Raw genomic sequence first — 22,137 nt, forward strand, 5'->3', positions numbered from 1 at the left:
GCCGTCCATTTATAAAGTGAAAGAAAGAACTTAACTCAGGACCACATTCACACTGCCATTAATTAGTCTTCTGACTCCACTATCCTCAAATTACTTTGCTAATTAACAGCTGCTACATTTCACTCTGGAAATGTCACCATGATTGGTTTGATGGACAATGAGAAAGGAGAGTGGTCTTAAAGTTTATAAATTCGTTTGAGATCTTTAAGGCTGAAAGGTATCATAAAGATATAATATGCTTAGAGTTACATTTTTCAATCCAATTGCTCAATCCTTTTTGTGAAAACATTGTCTTTCCTCATCAATTTTGCAGAGCTAACTAAAACTTCCTTTTTCAGAAACATCTTTTCCTTCATCTCGTCAGAGTCCCAAAATAAATAAAATGCCCAGAAAAATGGAAATAAATAAGCCAAGACTCAAATAAATGATAGGCGCCCAAGATAAATGCAGTTTATACTCTTTAAAACCTATATGCATCAAAATTATGGTCAATAAACTCTTGCAAACAATGAACCGCAGAGTACAGATGTTCAACATGAAATCGTTTGCTGCAGTTTTCCTTTGACAAACGTCCTTATTGTTCCCATCTTTGGAGGAATACAAAGCAGCATTTAATCAAAATGTGTCCGTGGAGCACAGTGAGTCTGCCTCGTAGAACAGCCGTCAAACTGCCTAATGGAAAGTGCTTTAGCTCCAAATGGGTTTGCTTTTGTGTTAAATACCAGCTTGCCTCAGAGATCTCTACAAAGATTCCCATATATATCTATGATATTCTCAGATTTGAAGCATATGTGCCCCAAAGCTGAGGCAGTTGCTGCCAAGTACAGTACATTACTCCAGGGTTCATCCCATCCCTGCAATGGCAAAGTGTAAAATACAGAAATGCCATTGACAGGCTCCCTGATCAAGCTGGTGTAAACAATGGGTTGAGATGGGCTGTTGGATTTGAAGCAAGATTGAAATTGATTACACGGCTACCAGGGACTGCTACCTGAATGTGTGTCTGCAGGAAGTGTGGTTTCTAAAATACCTTTTCAGCCTCAATTCTCCCCTCAACTATCCCTCTCACCCCAGCCATACACACTACCAAACTATTAGTCCATTAATGTTGAGACTTTACTTTTTAAATATTAAGAACATATTTTTTCCTACAGCTAGAATCTATAATTAAATACCAAAGGATCTAAAGGGCCCTTAAATAATAATCTTTGAGGGAATAAATCCACTTTTTGTTAATAGATTATAGCATATTTTTACCAAGGAGGATCTCCCGAGACAAAAGAACATGAAGTTAAATTGTAGAATGAACAATTTAGACTAGACATATATAGTTTGTTGTTGCTGTTTTTTCTTCTCCAGAAAACATTGAGAATAAGTTAGGTATTCCATCCCAAATGGTTTTGGTTCCATTCTTTCTGAAGTTAAGGAGAACTATTTCATGATGGCTTCAAGAGATACTTTCAATCATATAAAATAGGGTGTTTTGGTGATGCGGGCATTCTAAAGACAGAAAACTACACAAAATTTTTTCCCTACTTTATGATACCAAAAAAAAATGTGTGCATAGAAGACAACCTCAGCTCATTCCTCATACTTTCCTACTGAATCTTCCAGAGAGGACAATAGTGACAAAACAGATCATACAAAACAGACCATACCAACCTAAAATTGTCAGTGATTCATTGGTAAGGAATCTGTTTTTCAACATGTCACCAACAAGTTTCAAAGGGTGCTGTATTACCATGACAGCAGTAACTCTGCATAAATGGCCAATACTTCAAACCATATTTCTAGAAAGAGGGGTTGGCAAAAGTAACCAGATTGCTTGCTTCTTTCCCCATTATGATATGCAAATATCCTGGTCATAAGAAACGCTTGTACCTAAAACATAATTGCTATTCTCTTTTTTTGTTTGTTTTACCAATACTAAAGGATATATTTATAATCTTTATTTACTATGCATATTTTGAAAACATTTATTATTTTCAAACCACAACTGAGCTAATATTTAAGAAAGTCTTTCTAATCTAAAACATCAGTACAATGCTTAGTTCAGAGGTTTACTTTGATCTAGCTCCTGGTTCGAATTATTCAGAAATTCTGAATTCATGCAGACAAGGTAAATCCATTGGTTCTATTCTTCTAGACTGCCCTGTAAAGCTTTGTGAAAAGGGCTGTCTGGGTTAGAGGTTTGGGGAGTGGCAGTGGATGCTCTCCTTTATGAGAATATTATTCATGACCTATCTTAAAAATAATTTGTAATCAGTTTGAATTCTCAGCACCCTTTCCTAATTTTCTCACTGTAATTGGTTAGAGGGATTAAGGGGACTTAACAGGTCCACTTTTCCAGACTGTGATAATCTCTGGCCCGCTATTGGAATATAGGAGTTGATTTCAGAATGCCCCAGTGGACCCTCTGTTCTGGATTGTATTAAGTTGATACAAAAGAAATTTCTCTTCACTTCAGAGTGAACCCCGGAATTAAACTGTGATTGTGTGTGACTAGGAGTCCCTCAAATGAGAGGGATGTACACAATCCCACCCATAACAGGAGGGAGAATCCTTGGGTGCTTTGATGACCAAGAGGACACTCTTTGAGACAAGACCCCCCTGTGCATGGAGCATTGAGGATCTCAGGAAAGATCCGCGTGCTGGGAGATGTCCTCCTGGACTGCACACATACAGGAGGCCTCTAGTAGGGACACGGTTAATCATTTGTGTGGGGGACTAGATTGGGGGCAGATAAGAACAGAAAGCCCTTTTGACACTCTGAAACACAAATTGGAATGATCATAAACCAGAAACCGATCATTCCTGTTGTCTTCAAACTTTCATCACACATATGAAAAGACCTCTGTCTTAAGTTGGCCCAAAAGCCAGTTCCTACTTACCTTTTTCTGTTTCTCCTCATCAAAACTCTTGTCTTTTTCTCCTCCTCTAATCTTTTCCATTTCAGTAAATAACATCAATATCCACCCAATACATCAAGGTCAAAATCCAAAAGTCAGCCTTAAGTCCTTGTTTCCTTTATTCCCACTACATGCTGTTGATGTTAGTTCTAAAAGATGCTCTGAATCCCCACACTTTGATCTCCACCATCATCTCTTGCCTGGCCTGCTGAGATCACTTCTCAACTGGACTGCTAGGTTCACTCTTGTTCTTCTCTATCCCACCCTCCACGGAACAGGGTAGTCTTCTAAACATGTAAGGCAGAGCTTCTCACGGCCTGCTTACAGCCCTCCAACGGCTTTGCCTGTCATGAGAATAGAGTCCAAACTCACCTCTGTTGTCGGGCTCCAGCCCACCCCTCTGACTTCACTTCTTCCCTTTAACTCCCTCAGTCACTAGACTCCTTTGCCTGCTTTCTGCTTCTCAAACATATTCTCCTTAAAATATTTTCTGTGGATCACATTTTGAGCTGTTTTAAAGCATAATGATTGAACTATTTCATAATAAAATAATGTGCACTTTTAAAGCTCCAAATCAAAGACAAGACAAACCAGTTGCAGTGCCAGGACTAACCCTTGGGGATTCTGAGTTCCTAACCTGTCACAGCCCACTGGGGCGGGGGGCGGAGGGAGTCTTCTTATATCTTTGAGTAGGTTGTATTTCAAGAGGATTTTTTGGTTTTTGTTTGGAGTTTTTTTGTCAGATAGTCAGAATTCAGAACTTAGGAACCATTTTTCCTATAAAAACCATGTCGTACCTGCTTGTTTCTTCCCAGGCCGGGCCCTCAAACACACATTCCTGGGCCTCTCTGAGGGATATGTAATCAAACTGTCCTGGGCCAAGGCCTAAGAGTCTGCACTTTAAATGATACCTATTTTGATTTTCATGTGCACAAGCTCCAGGGAATGTAAATGAAGCGAGCAGTGGTACTGGCATTGAGCTGGAAGGTAAGAGAGGGCAAAGAAAGATGGAGAGGGGACAGTGAACTCTGAGGGCCTGCTCTGTGCCAGGTGCTTTGCTTTTGCCATCACATTTATTCTTCATCACATTGAGAGTGAGTTTTTCTGTTTCCCCATAGAAACTACTTTGTACATGTGAATTGCTCCCTGGGCCAGTCCATGACACTGTCCCGGAGAATCTTTTGTCTTCAGAGGGCTGAGTAGTGCATAGCAAGCTGGGATTTGAGACCCAGCTGAAGTGTCCATGCCCTTTCCCTTACACCATATTGAGGATATGGGTATGAACAAAATGCTCCTTCATCACGCAGGGGAAGGGAGAGGAGGAGGTCGTTCCCTAGGTGTTTACTGCCAGCTCAATCTTCCCTTTCACAGACACTGGCATTGTAGACTGGGATGAGAGAGATTTCTTCCAAATCATGGAAGATACTGAGTATTACCAACCTTGCTGTGAATTCCTAATGGTCGCAAGCATCTTCTGTCCAGAGGCAGTAGTAACAGGTCGCTGAATGTCACAGATGCCTACCTTTCAGAACGGAGTCTGATGTCCCTTCCAGGGAAATAGAAACAGCCCACGGCTCTGAGGGGGTGCCCAAGGACTCTACTCTCCGATTCTGGAAATAGGGAAAAAGAAAGAAAGAAAGAAAGAAAAAGATGGATTCAGAAGAGAATTTGGGGAAGTTATCTAAAAAAAAGAGAATTCAGATAGAATCTTTTATAAAGGACATATTCAATAGAAATAATAAGCAAAGGATATAAAATGATAAAAAAAATTTTCTCTTGTTAAGAATAATCAAATTTAGCTTAATGACAGAAGAGAAGGGAGATTACTGCAGGAAAAATTGGGGCAGAGCAGTGGAGAGGAGTAAGGAAGCTGAGTTTATAGGAGAGAAGAGTGGCATTATGTGCTAAGGTTAATAAGGAAGGAAAGATCAGGAGAAGAAAACACGAGAGAGTCAAGTGAGGACCAGACTAGATCCAAAGTGACAGGTTTCCAAGAGTGGACCTCAGTTCCATGGCCTTCTGCCCTTCACAAAAAGTAATTTTTTCAAAAAAAATTATTTTTAAAATAAAGAGTGGAAAGCTGATTTAACTATCATATCTCACTTTTTTTTCCCTCGACTTTAGTAAATATAGAAACCATAAAATAGAATCAGAGGCTGTGGACACTGAAATTAGAATTAAGCACAGAAGCCTCTTATTGATGATTTACTTAACACATACAAGAGAAATCATTAAAAATAACATAAAACTATGATGCAGATGTGATGGCATAAAATTCCTTCATTAGCATATGAAATTACTTCTTCAAATATAGATACACTTCTTTGAGAAGGCTAGATTTCTGAGAAGATATGAGAGATCTCCTTCAAGAATTTTCTTGGGGAGGAAAAGTATCAGAATTATATTTTTACCCTTAATTAAATTCTGGACATTCATAGAAAGTGGGAGGAAAGCAGGCTGTGACATGGAAGGAAAATGACAAGAGTCACAAGAATTTCGAAGTGCAGCAAATGTCACACAGTGGGCATTCTGTAAATGTGTATCAGCATGATGAAATCTAAAATGTGCTGAACACAGCATGCTACCTGGCTCGAAAGAAAGACTGTTACCTGTGAACAAGTTACCTGCTTATCCAGAAAAACCAGTTGTGGTTGTACTGGAAGTTCTTTTCCTACTTCTCCATCTGAAGGCTGGACCAGGACTGAAAGAGCATAGGGCCGAATATATATCAAGTTCCCAGTTTTAAAGCTGCTTGTATTTCTGGCACAGGTTAAAAAAAAAAAAAAAAGAATGCACCCATAAGATTACAAATATCACTGCAGTGGCTATTTTCCATAAGACATTATTACCAGTGGAAATATTCACATTCGCCTTTGTTTCTAGAACTTAGTAATACACTGTATCGCCAACATAATCTTATAACCCAAGAATAGTTTTATATTTGTTTTATATGTTTGCTTAGACAAAGTAAAGGACGGACTGGGTGTATGTTTGTGTGATGACAGAGGAGAAGCACAAATTATGAAGTTAGATTTTTAACACAGTTTATTAACATCGGGCCCAAAAAAAGCCTCAGAGAGGGAACTTAGACTAAAATAGTTAGAAGGTGGGATATGCTCAGTAGTATGCTAGTAAACCAGCTCTCCCCGAAAAGGCCCTGATTTGTAGAGTTTTCCAGTTTCCAGGGCACACAAACTCCCATCAGGGCTGATTCTGTGGTACCAAGATGACGTCGCTGAAAAGAATTGGGAAGAGATGCATGAGAGCAAGCTCCCGCACACCACTGTTGTTCAGGGAACAGCTCACTGAATCCTACAACCACCTTTTCATATTTACATTCTCCACGGTGTGCTTGCACTAAATAGGTTCAATCACTGTGGGATTAATTGATTAATTTATTTTAATTGAAGGAAAGCCTTAGGGAAAATAATACTTACAATTAATATAAGCCAAGCACTTACGGTGTACCAGGTACTATTCTAAGCTTTCCACGTATGAACCTATTGCATCCTTAAAATGACACTATGAGGTAGGTATTCTGACTCACATATGAAGAAACTGACGTCCAAAAGGGCTGAAGGAACTTGCCAAAGGTATTACAAATAGTAAGTGTGTGGCCAAGGTGTCGAGCAGTTAACCAACGAGCTGTACTGTTTTCACCACTTTCAAGCACATTAATTGCTGATGAGACTTAGCAATAAAATGAAATAAATAGAAAAGAAAAGAAAATGGTTATATAGTTCATGATACCTGAAAAGATCTTTTTCCCAGAGCTTTGGTATTTTTGATGAGCAAGATACCTTTATTAAAACAACATTATAGATTATATATCTATTGTCCCATTAGCCTATTGTGTATTACACATCATAGCATGCAACTGATTTTTAGCACTTGAATGGAGATGTGGAGACATCATATATCACATATATTGCCCTAACATAGAGCATCTCTTGGTGACTTATACCCAAAACAGCCCAGGTCAGGTCTAACAACGCTTTGATTTAAAACAAACAAGCAAAAAAGTAGCTTACCCTGCCCTCAATTAAATGCTTATGAGTCAACTATTTTATTCTCAAGCCTTTTATTTTTTTTCTTATGTGAGAAGAAAAGGATAAAATATTTATTTAACATGGAGGGTTGATGTCAAGTAAAGGTGACAATTAGTCCTCAAAAGAGGAAACAGTGGAAGAGCAAATAGAGTGGATCACGAACTATGAAGTTTCTATAGGAAGCAATTTCTATCTCCCCTGAGAATCCTGGGAAATGGGGGCAGAGTGGGCATATGCGGTCCTAAGGATCCCCTTCGGTCATCTACCACCTAAGGTCCTGACCTCTCAGCTAGAATCACTCACTGGGAATGCAACCTACACTAGCCTAATCACCAATTATTAGTTTCCTTAGCCTGAGAGCGTAAGGCTTCTTTTTTCTTTTTTTTTTAAATGGAACAATTTAAATCAGATTTTTTAAATCCGTGCTATTAATTCTATCTTTCTATGGGTCATAGGCTACTGGAAAATCTAACATTGTTACCAGATCCTGTTTCTCTCCTACCCTATTTCTTCAGTGCTTTGTGATGTGGGACAGGATGCAGGCTAGCAGCGTGGGTTACAGAAACTGAAAGACTCTCAAGGATCCTGACATAAGTACATTGATGTCTAGAGACGAGGGGATGGGAACTGACGGCCTGAACCCCCACTGAAAGGGCTTCGCTGACACACTTTAAAGTTTATTGTGAGCAAACATCTCTTATTAAATGTAAACAGCATCGCACTGGAGGTCAGAGACTTGCTGCTGGAGCATATCCCAAGGTAATACCACTTTAAGCTCCACATAAACTCTTAAGCAGTTTCTATCCTAAAACCTGACCGTAGGTGGTACAGTTTTTTACGATATGTTATAATAGTGCAATAAATCTGTTAGCTTAAAATCGAATCTCCGTGGCCTTTTAGAGAAATCATCATTAAATGCAGGGTCCTGTTAATGATGCCATCGAAGTGAAATTGTTTAATCTGCTAAGGGGGTGAAAGGTCACCAAATGAATTTTTTATAATACATCAACTTGACACTCAATAGGGAAAACTGTAATAGATAAAGGCAAAGGAAAAGGGCACTGTCTTCTTCTGATAGGTCAATAGCAGCCAAGAGAGTCACTCATCCACTTTCCTTTCACGATGGGGCTCCTTTTGCATTTAATATGGACACCCAATTAATACCTCAGCACCACAGACAACCTCATTTTAGGTGACTTATAGCAATTTCTCCCCCTTCCCTGAAATGAAAGTGATCACAATACATCATAGCATTGTGCGAATTAACGTTAATTGATTCAAGTTACCAAGCAATGATGGGCCACTTATATAATCTAGGCGTTATTGGGTGCTAGAAGGGATGGAGGGAAGATTAGATTCCAGTGTCCGTTGCTGTGACGACGGGAGTCACCTGATGCCTTGTTAGACAGTTGTAAGGTTCTATTGCTGGCCCCAGTGGGGTCGTCAGTAAACTGGAGTGATGTCCAAACATCATTATACGCTGCTCCGATATTAAAGCAAAGGGATTAGCAACTTATTGCAAGCAACCTGGATTTGTCATTGTGCTGTCGTTATCCAATTTCCAAGCACTAATGTGACTGTAGCCTGCAGGCAGGAGGACCCACAGCCAAACTTTAAAAAATGGGGGAGGAAAGTTCCCTCCAACCCTCCCAGTTTTAACCACCAGCCAACAGCGTCCAATACCCAGTCAGGTATGTGAAAGAATTTTTTTTTCCCTTCCATGCTTAAGTGTGGTTAAAAGAGAAAGATCAAGAGATTAAAGAAATGTCCCAGTTTAGAGATCACCACTATTCACTCCGAGTCTTGCTTTTCGATCTGCCACATCTGAAATGCTCACCCTGTGGAGGAAGCGATTATTTCTATCTGCATAGCAAACCCAGCAAACAAACAAACAAATAAATGCTATCAATGAAAGCTGACTGTGGGCGGGACCTCTGGCGGTAGGTGAGGGAGTGTGGGGGTTACAGGTACTTCCTCAGTCCCTCTTTAGCATTCATCTCCTGAAAGCTACTAAGACAGGTTCCTGTAAAAGAGCCCGATGTTTTGATTAAACGTTCCAGGGTGTCCCACGCATTTTCAATCACTCTTGTTTTCAATAAGCTAGATAGGGCAGAATCTACATGCGCAATTAGGGGACTTGAATTCCAAGGGAATTTGAGAGATTCTATATCCTGGAAGAAGAAAGTAAGTTCTCTAGTCAATTCACTTTAACATATGTTAACCCTCCTACTATATACAAACATCATTCAAGGCACTGCGAGATACAAAAAGATAAACAGAACACGGTGACCTCTGTCCCTCAGGAACATTCTTCCATATAGTTTGTAGGGCAAGAATGACTTTCCTGGTTATCTTTCAGAGTTGGCAAATACCATTTTATTTGTTTCATAGTCCCTATGCTCCCTATTAAACCTAGCCAGATGTCCTCAGTGACTGCAACTCCAAAGAGGGAAGAAATGTCTTATGACCCAACGGTTCCCTTCTGACACGATAGCATAGTGGTGCCAATCCTGGCACATTGTAAGCACCCAATAGCTGTTACTATAGTAATACTATGACAAGTCAGTACCCAACACTCTCTTCCTCTGCAATTAGGTCACTAAACGCCTCTGGAAACCCACCACCTATCTTGGCCCGGCCAACTTCAAGTTCTGGTATACTCCTCAATCGGTGTGCTTACTGCTATGCTCTAATACTTATCATTAAACTCTTGTGGTTCTTCAAACTATTCATTTCAAAATGAGATTTGAGTAACCCTAAGTGTAGGTTGCAGTGCGCCAGCAGTGTACAAAGACACAGAGTAAAACACACAGCACATCTTCCAACAAGGTCAATTCAGGGTGAAAACCTAAGCATTCTAGTTGGCAAATCATTTAAAATAATATGTTATAATAAATATAGCATGAATAATTTATCTGGGTCACTGGTAATTCTGAATACATTTTTTTAAGATCATATACAAAATATTCAAAATTTCATGTTTGTATTGGTGTGCTGTAGCAGTCATAGTCTGACCAGGAAAACAGGAATCACTCAAGATCTTTTTTACGGAAGAAATTTAATACAGGACATTGGTTACACAGGAGTATTTGAATAGTAGAGAAGCCAAGCAGGTTACATTTCCCTATTCACAACAAATATATAATGATTTTTTTTTTTTTTTTGGTGAGGAAGATTGGCCCTGAGCTAACCTCCATTGCCAATCTTCCTCCTTTTGCTTGAGGAAGTTTGTCCCTGAGCTAAAATGTGTGCCACTGTTCCTCTACTTTGTATGTGGGATGCTGCTACAGCATGGCTTGATGAGCAGTGTATAGGTCTGCCCCTGGGATCTGAACCTGTGAACCCTGGCCCACCGAAGCAGAGCATGCACACTTAACCACTCCGCCACCATGCTGGCCCCTAGAATGATCATTTGTTCTGCATGACATTGTGCTTAGGTACTCTTGGAAATATAATAGAAGGTTGAAGTCTTGACCACCTAATGAATATTATACAGATAGAAATAACATTTAAGTTAATTTCATGAAAAACTAGATTAATGGTTAAGCAGCTTCATATTGAATTAATGATTTCTTTGTAACAGATATAGAATAATGAGATTTAATATAACATATTAAATAATTGCATAACTTTTTTTGCCTATTGATTAATTTTAAAATCTCTAGATTTCCACATGAGCCACAATTATAATTTTTTGGACATAATAACTGTTCAATTAATGTTTGGGAAATGAAAAACATTGAAATGTAAGCTTTCAGGAGGCTTTATTATATTTACCTACAACTTCACCATTTGTACATAAATCTTAAATTACTTGATTTTGAGGTGGTGCCGTTCAATTTTGGAATTACAATTACATATCCATGTGGGTGGGGAACTGTTGGATACAGATGTGTTGATGGCAGCAATAGATCACAATTAACATCCTGTTTATAAGGAAATAGTGGAAAAAATATAAACTGCAGAAGTAGAATCCAAGATTTAGTGGTCTGGGGCCATTCAGTATAAGAACAGTGGTCCCTATGGGCGTCACTGCAGAAACAGGGCTGTGAAATAAATGCTAGTTTTAATGATGACCATGAATCATCAATAATAATGTGAATGGTATGTTATTCCCCACTTAATAAGGCTGGATAATATTTTTTTTGTTTAAGCGATGAAGGCTTTTAAAAAGTGTAGTGATAAAAGGAACAATTTTTAATTAAGTGGAAAGTTTGCTTATACAGAGCATCCCATTTTCCCACAAAGCCACGTATATGAAATACCATTATGACAACTTTGCTATCCACCTCACTCAACAAAATAGTGAATTTGTATTAGAGTGAAAAGAAAAAAAGGTGCAGAAATAGTCTTCAACAGCAAAGCTATGGTTTTGCCATGAGGGAGGAAAGAGACAAGCTGCAGTACAGGAATCTCTTTCAGGATGATCCTGCCACTCTTAGGAAGAACATCCTCTTGTGTTGACAGAATGATTCTGTCCTTGATACTCCAAACAGTTGCTTCCTAGAAAGCAGGTACCCAGGGGGCATGGAGAAGTTGCACAAGAGAAGATGCTAAATAAACCGAGTGCCAGTAGACTTGTCTCACCAATTGTCTCTCCCAGTTTTCTTCTCTATTCCAAGTCAGGGTGCTCCTTACCCAGAGCAAGGGAACTTAAAAAGATACTAATGCGATGGGAACACACACACAGGTATGCACTCCCATAGTGTCATGCCCACCCTCACAGTAACTGTTTTCAGGGCCCAAGGTCCGGGGCAATGTCACAAACAAAGACCTTTATGTGAGATAGCATGTTAGTTTTCTGTTGCTGCATCACAAATTACCACAAACTTAGTGGCTTAAAATAGCACAAATTTATTATCTCCAGGATGTGGGTCAAGATTCCAGAAAGGCATGGGTGGGTTCACTGCTTCTGTGGGGCTCTCAGGAAGAATTCACTTCAACAACTGTTCAGATTGTTGGTAGGATTCATGTCCTTGTGGCTGTAGAATTGAGGTCCCTGCTTCCTTGCTGGCTGTCAGCTAAGGTCCACTCTCTACTCATAGAGTACACCCACAAGTCTTCTCATGCAGCCCCTTCAGTCTTAAAAGCAGAGACACTCAAGTCCTCACATGTTAGATCTCTCTGCTTTCCTTTTCTGTCTTCTTCTGCCACAGCAGGAGAAAGCTCTCCTCGTTTAAGGGCTCATGTGTTTGACTGGGCCCATCTTGATAATCCTGGATATTTTCTCTATCCTAATGTCAGCTGTGCAACATAACAGTGTATTCGTAGAAGTGCTCTCTCATCTTATTCGTAGGTTCCTGGGGTTAGGGCAGTACATCTTTGGGAGGTCATGTTAGAAATTCTGCCAACCACAAATAACTTTGGCATTTCAATAACTAAACTTCCATAAAAGATACAGACATATTTCATTTTACCGTATGACAAAGAATATTATTTAGAGGGTTTTTTTCTTTTTAATGAAGCCGGAGAAAGGGAGGGAGAAGAAGAGAAATGAGGGGGAAAAAATTAAAGAGAGCAAAAATTAACTTTCTATTGAAAGGAAGGGAAGCAATATAAAATGTATCCTGCTAGGATTCCAGAAAAAAGACAGAATATAGAAATAAGACCCCCATGGGAAACCCCCAGTTTAAAAAGGGCGGATTGAAACTATGTTTATCTCTGTTCCCTCAACTTCACTGAAATTACTTAAAAGAGTAAAAATGGTGCCAATCAACAAGGATAAAGAAGGCAGGAGAGGAGAAGACAACTGACAACAGAGGTCAACCAAGCTTTGCAAGATGGAAAACAGGTGCACGGAATTAACTTAGCCAAGCAAAGGAAGCTGAAATCCAGATGCCCCTAGAGAAGGATAAAGATAAGGAGAGGACAATTCACTGTGCATTATTTACTTAAAGTGTAGACAGCACACCATTTCTCCCCACAAAGCAGAAGTTGGTAGCTTTTCGAAAGCAGGTGAAAAGTAAATGTCCAATATGGCCTCAATTTGTTGAAATGCATGCAACCCCACTAAATTCACAAGAGTGAACCTCTCAGGAACATCTTTGGTGCTTTTCACTGAGAGGCCTGCGTCTCTAGACTAATTTCTGCTGTCTCAAGGTCAATTCATTAGCTTGTCAATGGCTCTCCAGTGAGTTCAATGGAAGTCCCAACTGACACTGATCAAAGTTGAAAGAAACAAGACTAGCCTTGGGGCCTGCACAGGGCTTCAGGGTTGTTTACCCTGCTGAGTAATTCTTAGGACCATGGGAAACATTGCTAATTCTCATTCAGTCCCTTAGGACATGGCATTTCTCAGTCTGCAGAGACTTATTCAGATATACTTAAGAAGCAGCCTTTCCTTATCTTCAGAAGATTTGCTTTTGGCCTCTTGTCTAGAAAATCTCTCTTAAAATACTAGAGAAACAGAGAGAGATGAGGGATATAAGACATCCCAACAGAAAATCGATGGTATAATACACATGCTCAGCAGTTTCTCATTAAATCAGAAACCTCTGAGTCAAAAGTGAAAACTTGATGGCTATAAAGGATGGAGGACAATAAAGATGATCTTTTCTCTGAAGCTGTTTCCTTTCTTCACGATAGAATGATATCCCACACATGTATGTGTGTGTGCCTAAGCTTGTGCTGCGTCCACTCTCTGCTCGATTTCCTCTGCCTCACCTCCACTGCTTCTACTCTTTGACTTTTCTCTCCTTGTAGTTTAAGGCTAAATAGTCACTGAGTCTTTTTTGATATATAATATAAAAAATCAGTCATTTTGGAATGATAACCTATTAGGAAAGCTCAGTACTGTAAAATTTAAATGAAATTTAGCAGTGGACTGGCCCTTTTTCTCTCTCGTCACCCATAAATATAATATACTTATCACAACTCAATAGGATCTCAATGAAATTGGGCCAAAGGAAAGAAAATATATTTAAACATGTGCTAAGATGCATCAGCATCGATTTGCAGATTTCTGATTGTTGTGTTACCATGCACAATATCAGAATAACATCAGTAACATGGTAAAGGTTTGGTGCTTGTTAAAAATATTCAAGATTTAATAGATTAGGAGCAATCATGTAACTAGGGATACTTTTAAATTCTAAGCTAACAATTCCCAAAGCCCTTCACATCAACCAGGATCCAAAAAAAGAAAAACTTGTTTGAGCTTTCTTTTCATATCTTCCATACATCTTAATGTCATGTATGGAAGAAGACCTATCTCCATTGTAAAGACAGGTAAAATACGATACAAAAACACTAGCTAAGTTTTCATTTGGGTATGTTGCTCTGTGTATAAAAAGGCAATCAACGTATTAGTCGAATATGCCTCAAAATGTAAAGGTGTCTTTTTTTGTTTTTACTTTTGATTTTATAGTGAAGCCCACATCAATTGGAGATGGTTGTATAGAAGGAACTAATACCCATGGAATCTTAATTGCTTATTTGTTAGCACCACCATAAATAAGATGAAAAAGCAGTGGCAGAATAATCTAAAGGAATATCAATTTGTAAAATTGTACCTAGTAATATAGCTCAGAATCTAAATAATTTTACCTATTTCAGAGACCCAATATCAACTCAAAATGTGCACCAGTGGTGGTGACATATTTATAAGTAATGTCCATGTTTGCCCATCTTGAGCCCTCTATAACCAAACAGCATGCGTTTGTGAGATGGTTAGTTTTATTTATGTTTCCTAAGCATTATGAGAAGATCAAATCGTCTTTCAGTCTGGGGCATCTTTTTCATTCCTTTGCATCTTCTAGAAAGTGGAGCTTGGGACTTGAAGAGTCTTGACCTCATGATAGAAGTCTTGACGAACTTGGGCTGGTCAACTCATCGCTTGGCTAACACAATCTCTAAAATTGAGAGTAATTTCAACTTGCCTTCCCTTCTTGTGTACTTCAAATACTTCTTCATTTACTAAGTGAAGGGAAATATTCAGGTAAATTTACTTTTTTTTAAAATTTTTTTTTCTTGTGATGAGAAATTGTTTTTTTTAAGATTGGCACCTAAGCTAACATCTGTTGCCAACCTTTTTTTTACCTTCTTCTTCTCCTTCTTCTCCCTAAAGCCCCCTAGTACATAGTTGTATATTCTAGTTGCAGGTCCTTCTAGTTGTGCTATGTGGGACACTGCCTCAGCATGGCCTGATGATTGGCACTAGGTCCATGCCCAGGATCCGAACTGGCGTAACCCTGGCCCGCCGAAGTGGAGCATGCGAACTTAACCACTTGCCCATGGGGCCAGCCCCATAAATTTATTTATGAATTGTGTATTGAACAGAAACCTGGTTGAGGACTTCAAAATATCAGCTTGTAGAGTCAGAATAACAGAGCACAAAGGACATCACAGATCCTACACAAGTCTGTGCCATAAACATAGCTGGCAGCAGTGATGTTCCTGCCTCACACAATTTGACAAAGACATCCTCTACAGGGCTTGATAATCCTCGGTTAATACCTCAGTTAATCCTGGATTAAGACCCAATCAGGGTCACTGTTTTTCCCTAGCAAACTCCTGGTCATGCCTCCAAAACTTTCCTAAATCTAAGTGCCTTCCCCTGTCCCTACAGGCAGAATTATTATCACCTCCCTCAGTACTCAAGTTTTAGCTCACAGCTCTATGAAACTGTGATAGGTAGTGACTTTGTCCCTTAAGGCAAAGATCATATCTGTTTCACCTCAGTAAACCCAGAATTTAGCCCACTGCTTAAATTCATTATGTACATAAAAGAATGAACAAATGAATAGAAAACAAGTTGTTTTAGAAAAATCTCTTTCTACATGCTTTTCACCTTGAGGTACCAAAATATAATGTCCTCAACCACCCAGGAAGTAGAATAATCATGAAGAATATGGATTTAATAAAGAACTTTAAAATTGAGAATGTAAGTTTATAAATGACTTTTTTAAGTTTTATTCTTATCTTAAGAAGCAGGCAGATTATGTGATTCAGCATAAGTAGATTGACATTTGCAATATTCACCCAAGAAATCAGTCCTCATTTGGATGTTATTATAACTAGTACTTACCCATATCCAATGACTCCCTTTGATTGAGTCACCATTAACCCCCCAATAGTCATATTCAGAACATTCTCTAGTAGTCCAGTCTGTTGAGCAGTGATGATCTGGTGAGCCAAATTCTGTAGTTTGTTGCTTGATAAAGATGGAATCGGTCCAGTGCTCTTTACTGTTGGCAGATCCCCAATTTCAATGACCATCACTTTTGAGATAGGTTCCGTAGTGGTTGGTGGTGGGACCCTATGTGAGCTCATTTCTATCATGAGAGGTCTACGTCGACCAGCTCTATAATGATTGGCACAAGTCACAGTTGGGCAATTGCGCTTTCTCTTTGTTCTACTGTCAGCAATGGCCTTTAAGGTTGCTTCATTGCCAGGCATCTCATGAGTAAATCTGATTTGGTCTTGGCCAATCTGCAGGAATTCAGTTAGTCTTTCAAAGAACATGACTTCCCAGCCTTTTTCTAGGATTGAAAACATCACAGTGAGGACCAAATGAAGGGAAGCATCTGAGAGTATTTCAACGGGCTCCTCTCCTTGTAGGACAACATATAAGAGGTTATCCATGATGCTGAAATAGTTGGAACCAATAGGCTCATCCAGCAATGAGGAAGTTGATTGAACTAGAGTGGGTGGAATGAAACTTCCCCCTAAGAAAACCTGGGGGCTCTGGAGTTCATGGTAGAATACAGCTAAGAGAAGCTTGGAAGTACTTTTGTTCCCCAATAGAAAAAAACGCAAAACTTGAGGAGTCTGATCCACAAAGCAGACCTTGGTGATTTCCCTGGTAGGTAAAATGGAATAGAAAGTAGATACAGATCCTGAAGTAGAGCAGGGAGTATTGGCATTTACACTACTAAAGGTGTCAACGAAACCGCTAGTCACAGATACAACTGGATATAGCTTGCGCATTGCCCAAGTGGCATCAGCATTGTCAAGAATTAAGATCACTTGGTCAGTCTGTTTGCAGATGTAGCCTTGTATCAGGGGTCGGTATACGCATTTCTGCTCTTCTCTAAATGTACCTATAAAATAAAGGAAAATAAACGAGACATATGAACCACAATCTCTCAAAGACGATTTGCAATCCCTCGCTCTTATCATCATCTATAAACTCATGAAATATTTATTCAACATTTAAGTGTGCTCGCTACTGAGAATGCAAGAAGTCTGGGGCAAAATGTGGAAAGATACATACAATAAATAACACCCGTTTAATATAATTTAAATGTATATCTTACATAATATATCCTATTTAAAATTAATGATGGATGCAATAGCTAAGTGTAAAACATATTGAATGAGTAAAATAATTAGGAAAAAAGAAGAAGAATTAAGGCCTCCATAATGGAAAAAGGATATGAGAGGAGGCGGTAATAATATTCGAGTCAATGGGAAAAGAAGTAGATTGAGGGGCTGGAACAGAGAATTTATGAAGATATATTAAAAATAAAGCGATATATTGTGACCAGATTGTGAAAGAGTTTGGATGTCAGACTATATAATTTTTTTCTCAAGCTTTCTCTTTTCTTTTTTATTCTTTTTCCCAAAGGCCCCCAGTACATAGTTGTATATTCTAGTTGTAGGTCCTTCTGGTTGTGCTATGTGGGATGCCGTCTCAACATGGCCTGATGAGTGGTGCCGTGTCTCCACCCAGGATCCGAACCAGCGAAACCCTGGGCCACCAAAGCAGAGCATGCAGACCCAACCACTCAACTATGGGGCCAGCCCCTCATGCTTTCTTTTTTTCTAAACATGAAAATGAAAGAAATAGAAGAAGGGGAAAAGAAGACAGTAGTAATTTGAGGAGTTGTGACATTAAATAGAGCCCAAGTTGAGGATGATGGGAGCTAATGAAAACACTTAAAGAAACAGCGTTATCCAGTATTCCCAATCCATTATTCCCAATCCTCCTATCTATGAGCCTGGAGTAGTGCTTGTTCTGAATCCACAGGAATATTTTACCTTCCAAAAAAGAAAGAGTTCCATTGATTTAAAATTGATATTCACAAAATTGGCTTGTATTGTTTTCTGGATATTTTAATTTGCTTAGTACTAGTTCATTAAAGCAACTTAAGAATTGGAAGAATAAAAAATTGAACTGTTACGAATGCAGGATGTACTACATTTGAACATGATCTATCCTCCTCCTACATCCTTCCTTCCATATGATATGATTAGGAAACTGCACCAAAGCTCCTATGATAAAAATACATTTAATTACCAAAATGTTGCTTCAGGAGTAGGGCTCATGGTTTACTTGAGCCTCAACAATAATATCAACAATAATAATGGTCAGAATTACAAGCTATATTGTAAAATATTTCAAACTGAATGATAATGAAATTTTAGCATTATCAAAATTTGTGGCATGCAGTGAAAACAGTGCTTTGAAGGAAATTGATAATGTTAAATGCTTAAATTACAAGAAAAGAATTATCTGATTGCAATGCCTTCCGGTACTACCTTACGAATTTAGAAAAAGAACAAAGCAAATGCAAAGTAAGTAGAAGCAAGGAAATAATAAATATAACAGTAGAAATCAATAAAATAGAAAACAAACAAAAACCTAGAGAAAGTGAAAAAAGCTAAAACGTGATTCCTGGAAAATATTGACAAATTGATTAACCCCTCACTAGACTGATCAAGATAAAAAGAAAAAGCACAAATCCTCGATTTCAGGAATGAAAGAAGGATTATTCCTGCAGATTCTACAGACCAAGGTAAAGAAACTGTTACAAACGAACTTTATGCCCACACGTTCAATGACTTAGATGAAATAGACAAATTCCTTGAAAACTGACACAAGATAAAAATAGAAAATTTGAAGTGCTCTGTCTCTTAAAGAAATTTAATTCAGTAAATTGAATACTGTTATTAATTTAAACAGAGATTTAATTATCAAATATTAAAAAATGGTCACTTTTACATAGTGTCTTTCTCCCTATGGTCATGTAATATGGAAGTGCTATTGTTAAATCAAGAATTGTCTTCAGGGTGGGCTCCGTGGCCGAGTGGTTAAGTTCGCACGCTCCGCTGCAGCGGCCCAGGATTCGATCCTGGGCGCGGACATGGCACCACTCGTCAGGCCACGTTGAGGTGACGTCCCACATCCCACAACTAGAAGGACCTGCAACTAAGATATACAACTGTGTACAGGGGGGGTTTGGGGAGATAAAGCAGGAAAAAAAAAGAAAAAAAAAAGAATTGTCTTCAAAACATGGAAACCGTATGAAAGGAATTAATTGATCTTAATAGCCACGGAAATTGTGCTTCGAGATCCTGATGCACCAACCTCTACTGCAGGTATAGCCTTTTCAAATGAGATAGTTAGGTGGCCTTCCCTCGTGGAAAATCCTTGAATCACACTGGTTCCTCTTTTCTAAACTCTACAGCTCCCTCTCCTTCTTTTTACATACTTTTTTCCAGTCATGTTGATGCCATTGATTAATCATTCATATTCCACCCAGTTTTATAGATCCCTGACTTTGCTCTTCTTGCTTCTCATCCAGGACATACAATGTCTTTTAAAGTCACCTCTACAGATTGCTAAATTCTTGGAACTCTCCCTAAATAAAATAATCATTCTCTTAGTTGATGTGATTCTCAGTCTCTGCTTTTAAGTAACTATACGTACTTTGATAAATTACATAAACTTAGTAGGCTGTCCTTAAGAGATTATTTTTCAAGGCCAGGTACTATATCTCATATTTAAATTACCACAGGGCTTAACACACTATCTAAAACACAGTAGATGCTCCTTACTGTGTATTACTTGATTGATACATATTGATCTTTTCGAAACTCCTGTTTGTCAAATAATTTTTATCTATTCTTTGCCAGGTGTCTAGCTATAAGATTATTATTCTATAGCTGGAATACATTTTAAACCAAGTCATCACAACAATAACAGAGTACATTACAAAAGGTTATTGTGAGAATTGTCCCCTGAATTGATGTTAATGAATGAAAACTAAATACTGCGAGAAATCCAACTGTTTCACATGAAAACATAAGATTGAAATTATGGCTAATTATAGTCACATGAATTTTCTTCTGTTCTTGAATCACATACTTGATTTGTCCACGAAAAGATTCTGCTGTGGCAAAACATTTTTGTCTTGTTAGTTCACTAATTTACTAAATAAATATATATGCAGGAATGTGATTTTTTCTTTCTTTCTTTCTTTTGTGAGGAAGGTCAGCCCTGAGCTAACACCTGTTACCAACCTTCCTCTTTTTGCCTGAGGAAGACTGTCCATGAGCTAACATCTGTGCCAGTCTTCCTCTATTTCGTATGTGGGACACCGCCACAGCATGGGTTGATGAGTGGTGTGTAGGTCCACACCCGGGCTCTGAACTCATGAACCACAGGCCTCTGTAGCAGAGGGCACAAACTCAACCACTCTGCCACTGGGCCGGCCCCATGGGCTTTTCTTTCTTTACTTCTATTCCTGATGGCAAGTATCTTCCAAAGCTAACATAACAAATAAATAAATATCAGAAAATAAATATGTATATTTTTATTTATTCCCCCAGAAGATAGTCTCACAAAAATGCTGGACCTCCAGGACATCTCTGCCTTCAGGATCTAATGCTTCCTATTCTCTTATTCAGCAATGAGATTGGACGGAGCAGAGTATGACTGACTACCCATGTTGGAGACAGGATCTCAAGAGGGAGAATTGAAGGAGGAAGGATTGAAGGGTTTGAAGCAGGAAGGGTCAGAGAAGGTTTGAATGTGAGAGTTTGAGAGCACAGTTCCTGCTGAATATACGTGTTGCAGAGCACATGTCCACTCTGGAACCTAGGACAGGCCCAGTGCCCACGAGCAAGCTCAGGAATAAGGTGATAGATGAGTATGAAAAGTCACTCTCAAATCTTCATAACCTGTTGGAATTTTGTATGAGTTGGATTATAAACCCTAGAGACTGAGACAAGAAATCCAATAAACATTTACTGGGATTCCTTGTGCTTGCTTAACCTCTAACCGTAGAATATTTTGTTACTAACTATATCAACTCTCTCTTCAATGATAAGGAGTTGGTTATTATTGTTTTTGTTATTATTTTGTTATTACTAAGCACTGTGATGTGATTAAGGGTTAAATGCCAGGCACATATGGCTACTCAAATATGTGTCAATTACCTGCTTGTTTAAATTTAGTCAGTTACCTTCCTGATTTCAGAGTAACTAGTACCATGCCAATTACATGCATTGTTTTTATTCCTAATGTATTCCTTTTTCATGTTTTGAAGCTCTATGCATAAACATTTTACTATGAAAGGAACACATGCATTCTGATTTCTGAGACATTTGGTTGGAGACTTACTACGATGACCTTCATGAAGTCAATAATTAGTATCTCCTAACTTAAGTAAAAAGAGTTTCATGAAGCATTGGTAATTATAAAATATTCTCCCCATGGCTTCCCTCCTACATCCCCATAAAATGGAGGACATGCCCATCTGATCCAGTGTAAGCATAAAGAATATTTAAATTACTTTGGTTCAGTTCTTCTTGACAAAAATATAAAACAAACAGCACACTTTGTCTCCAAAACCATACAGTCTTTACAATTTGCTATCCTAGGAATAACGCTGTGCAAAAAAAATCTGTAATAAATAATGTATTAATTATATTTTAAGGCTATCCAGGCTTATGAAAGATACAGTGTCTCTCTAAGTCGGAGCTGAAGTTTCTTGGGTAGCAGTTTGAGAGTGATGATTGGGATGTGGCTGCCTCAGCTTCTTTGTAATGGAGATAAAGCTGCAGACAAGTAGCATTTACCCACTGGGGAAACAATGATTTACATAGTGGATACATTATTATAGTTAACTAGAAAATCCTTCTTTTATAGAGGAAGTTAAAACAGACAAAAAACAAAAACAAAATAATTCCACCTAACAGTTACATAGTCATCTCTGGGAGTACAAGCTTACACGAACAGGAATTTTCTGCCTTAGAGTTTTGACAATAAGGATTCTATACAAAGGAAATGCCCTATGTGAGCTGAAAGGTATGTTCTTTTAAAACAATTAATACCTAATTTTTTTGAAGTAAATCAGTCTGGCATCCAAGAGGAGATTGTGAAAAGCAGCTAATGCATCACCACGATAATTCGGAGCTTCATGAAATGTACTAGAAAAAAAAGTCAGATTGCT

General features: G+C 38.5%; 1 protein-coding gene across 2 annotated transcripts in view; it reads right to left on the reverse strand.

Annotated features, from left to right (window-relative positions):
• PKHD1 (PKHD1 ciliary IPT domain containing fibrocystin/polyductin) overlaps positions 1-22,137 on the reverse strand; it is a 414,808-nt gene that overhangs the window by 23,495 nt on the left and 369,176 nt on the right. Inside the window, exons 60-62 of one of the 2 annotated variants that reach the window (XM_070584791.1) lie at positions 15,984-16,998; positions 5,534-5,669; positions 4,432-4,519 (exon numbers count right to left, since the gene is read on the reverse strand). In XM_070584791.1, the coding sequence (XP_070440892.1) occupies positions 4,432-4,519; positions 5,534-5,669; positions 15,984-16,998 (1,239 nt within the window). Of the gene's footprint in view, positions 1-4,431; positions 4,520-5,533; positions 5,670-15,983; positions 16,999-22,018; positions 22,115-22,137 lie in introns of those variants that run through there. The other variant, XR_011529807.1, reaches the window with a different exon arrangement.

Source organism: Equus przewalskii, chromosome 19, assembly GCF_037783145.1.
Source record: "Equus przewalskii isolate Varuska chromosome 19, EquPr2, whole genome shotgun sequence".
Taxonomy (NCBI): domain Eukaryota; kingdom Metazoa; phylum Chordata; class Mammalia; order Perissodactyla; family Equidae; genus Equus; species Equus przewalskii.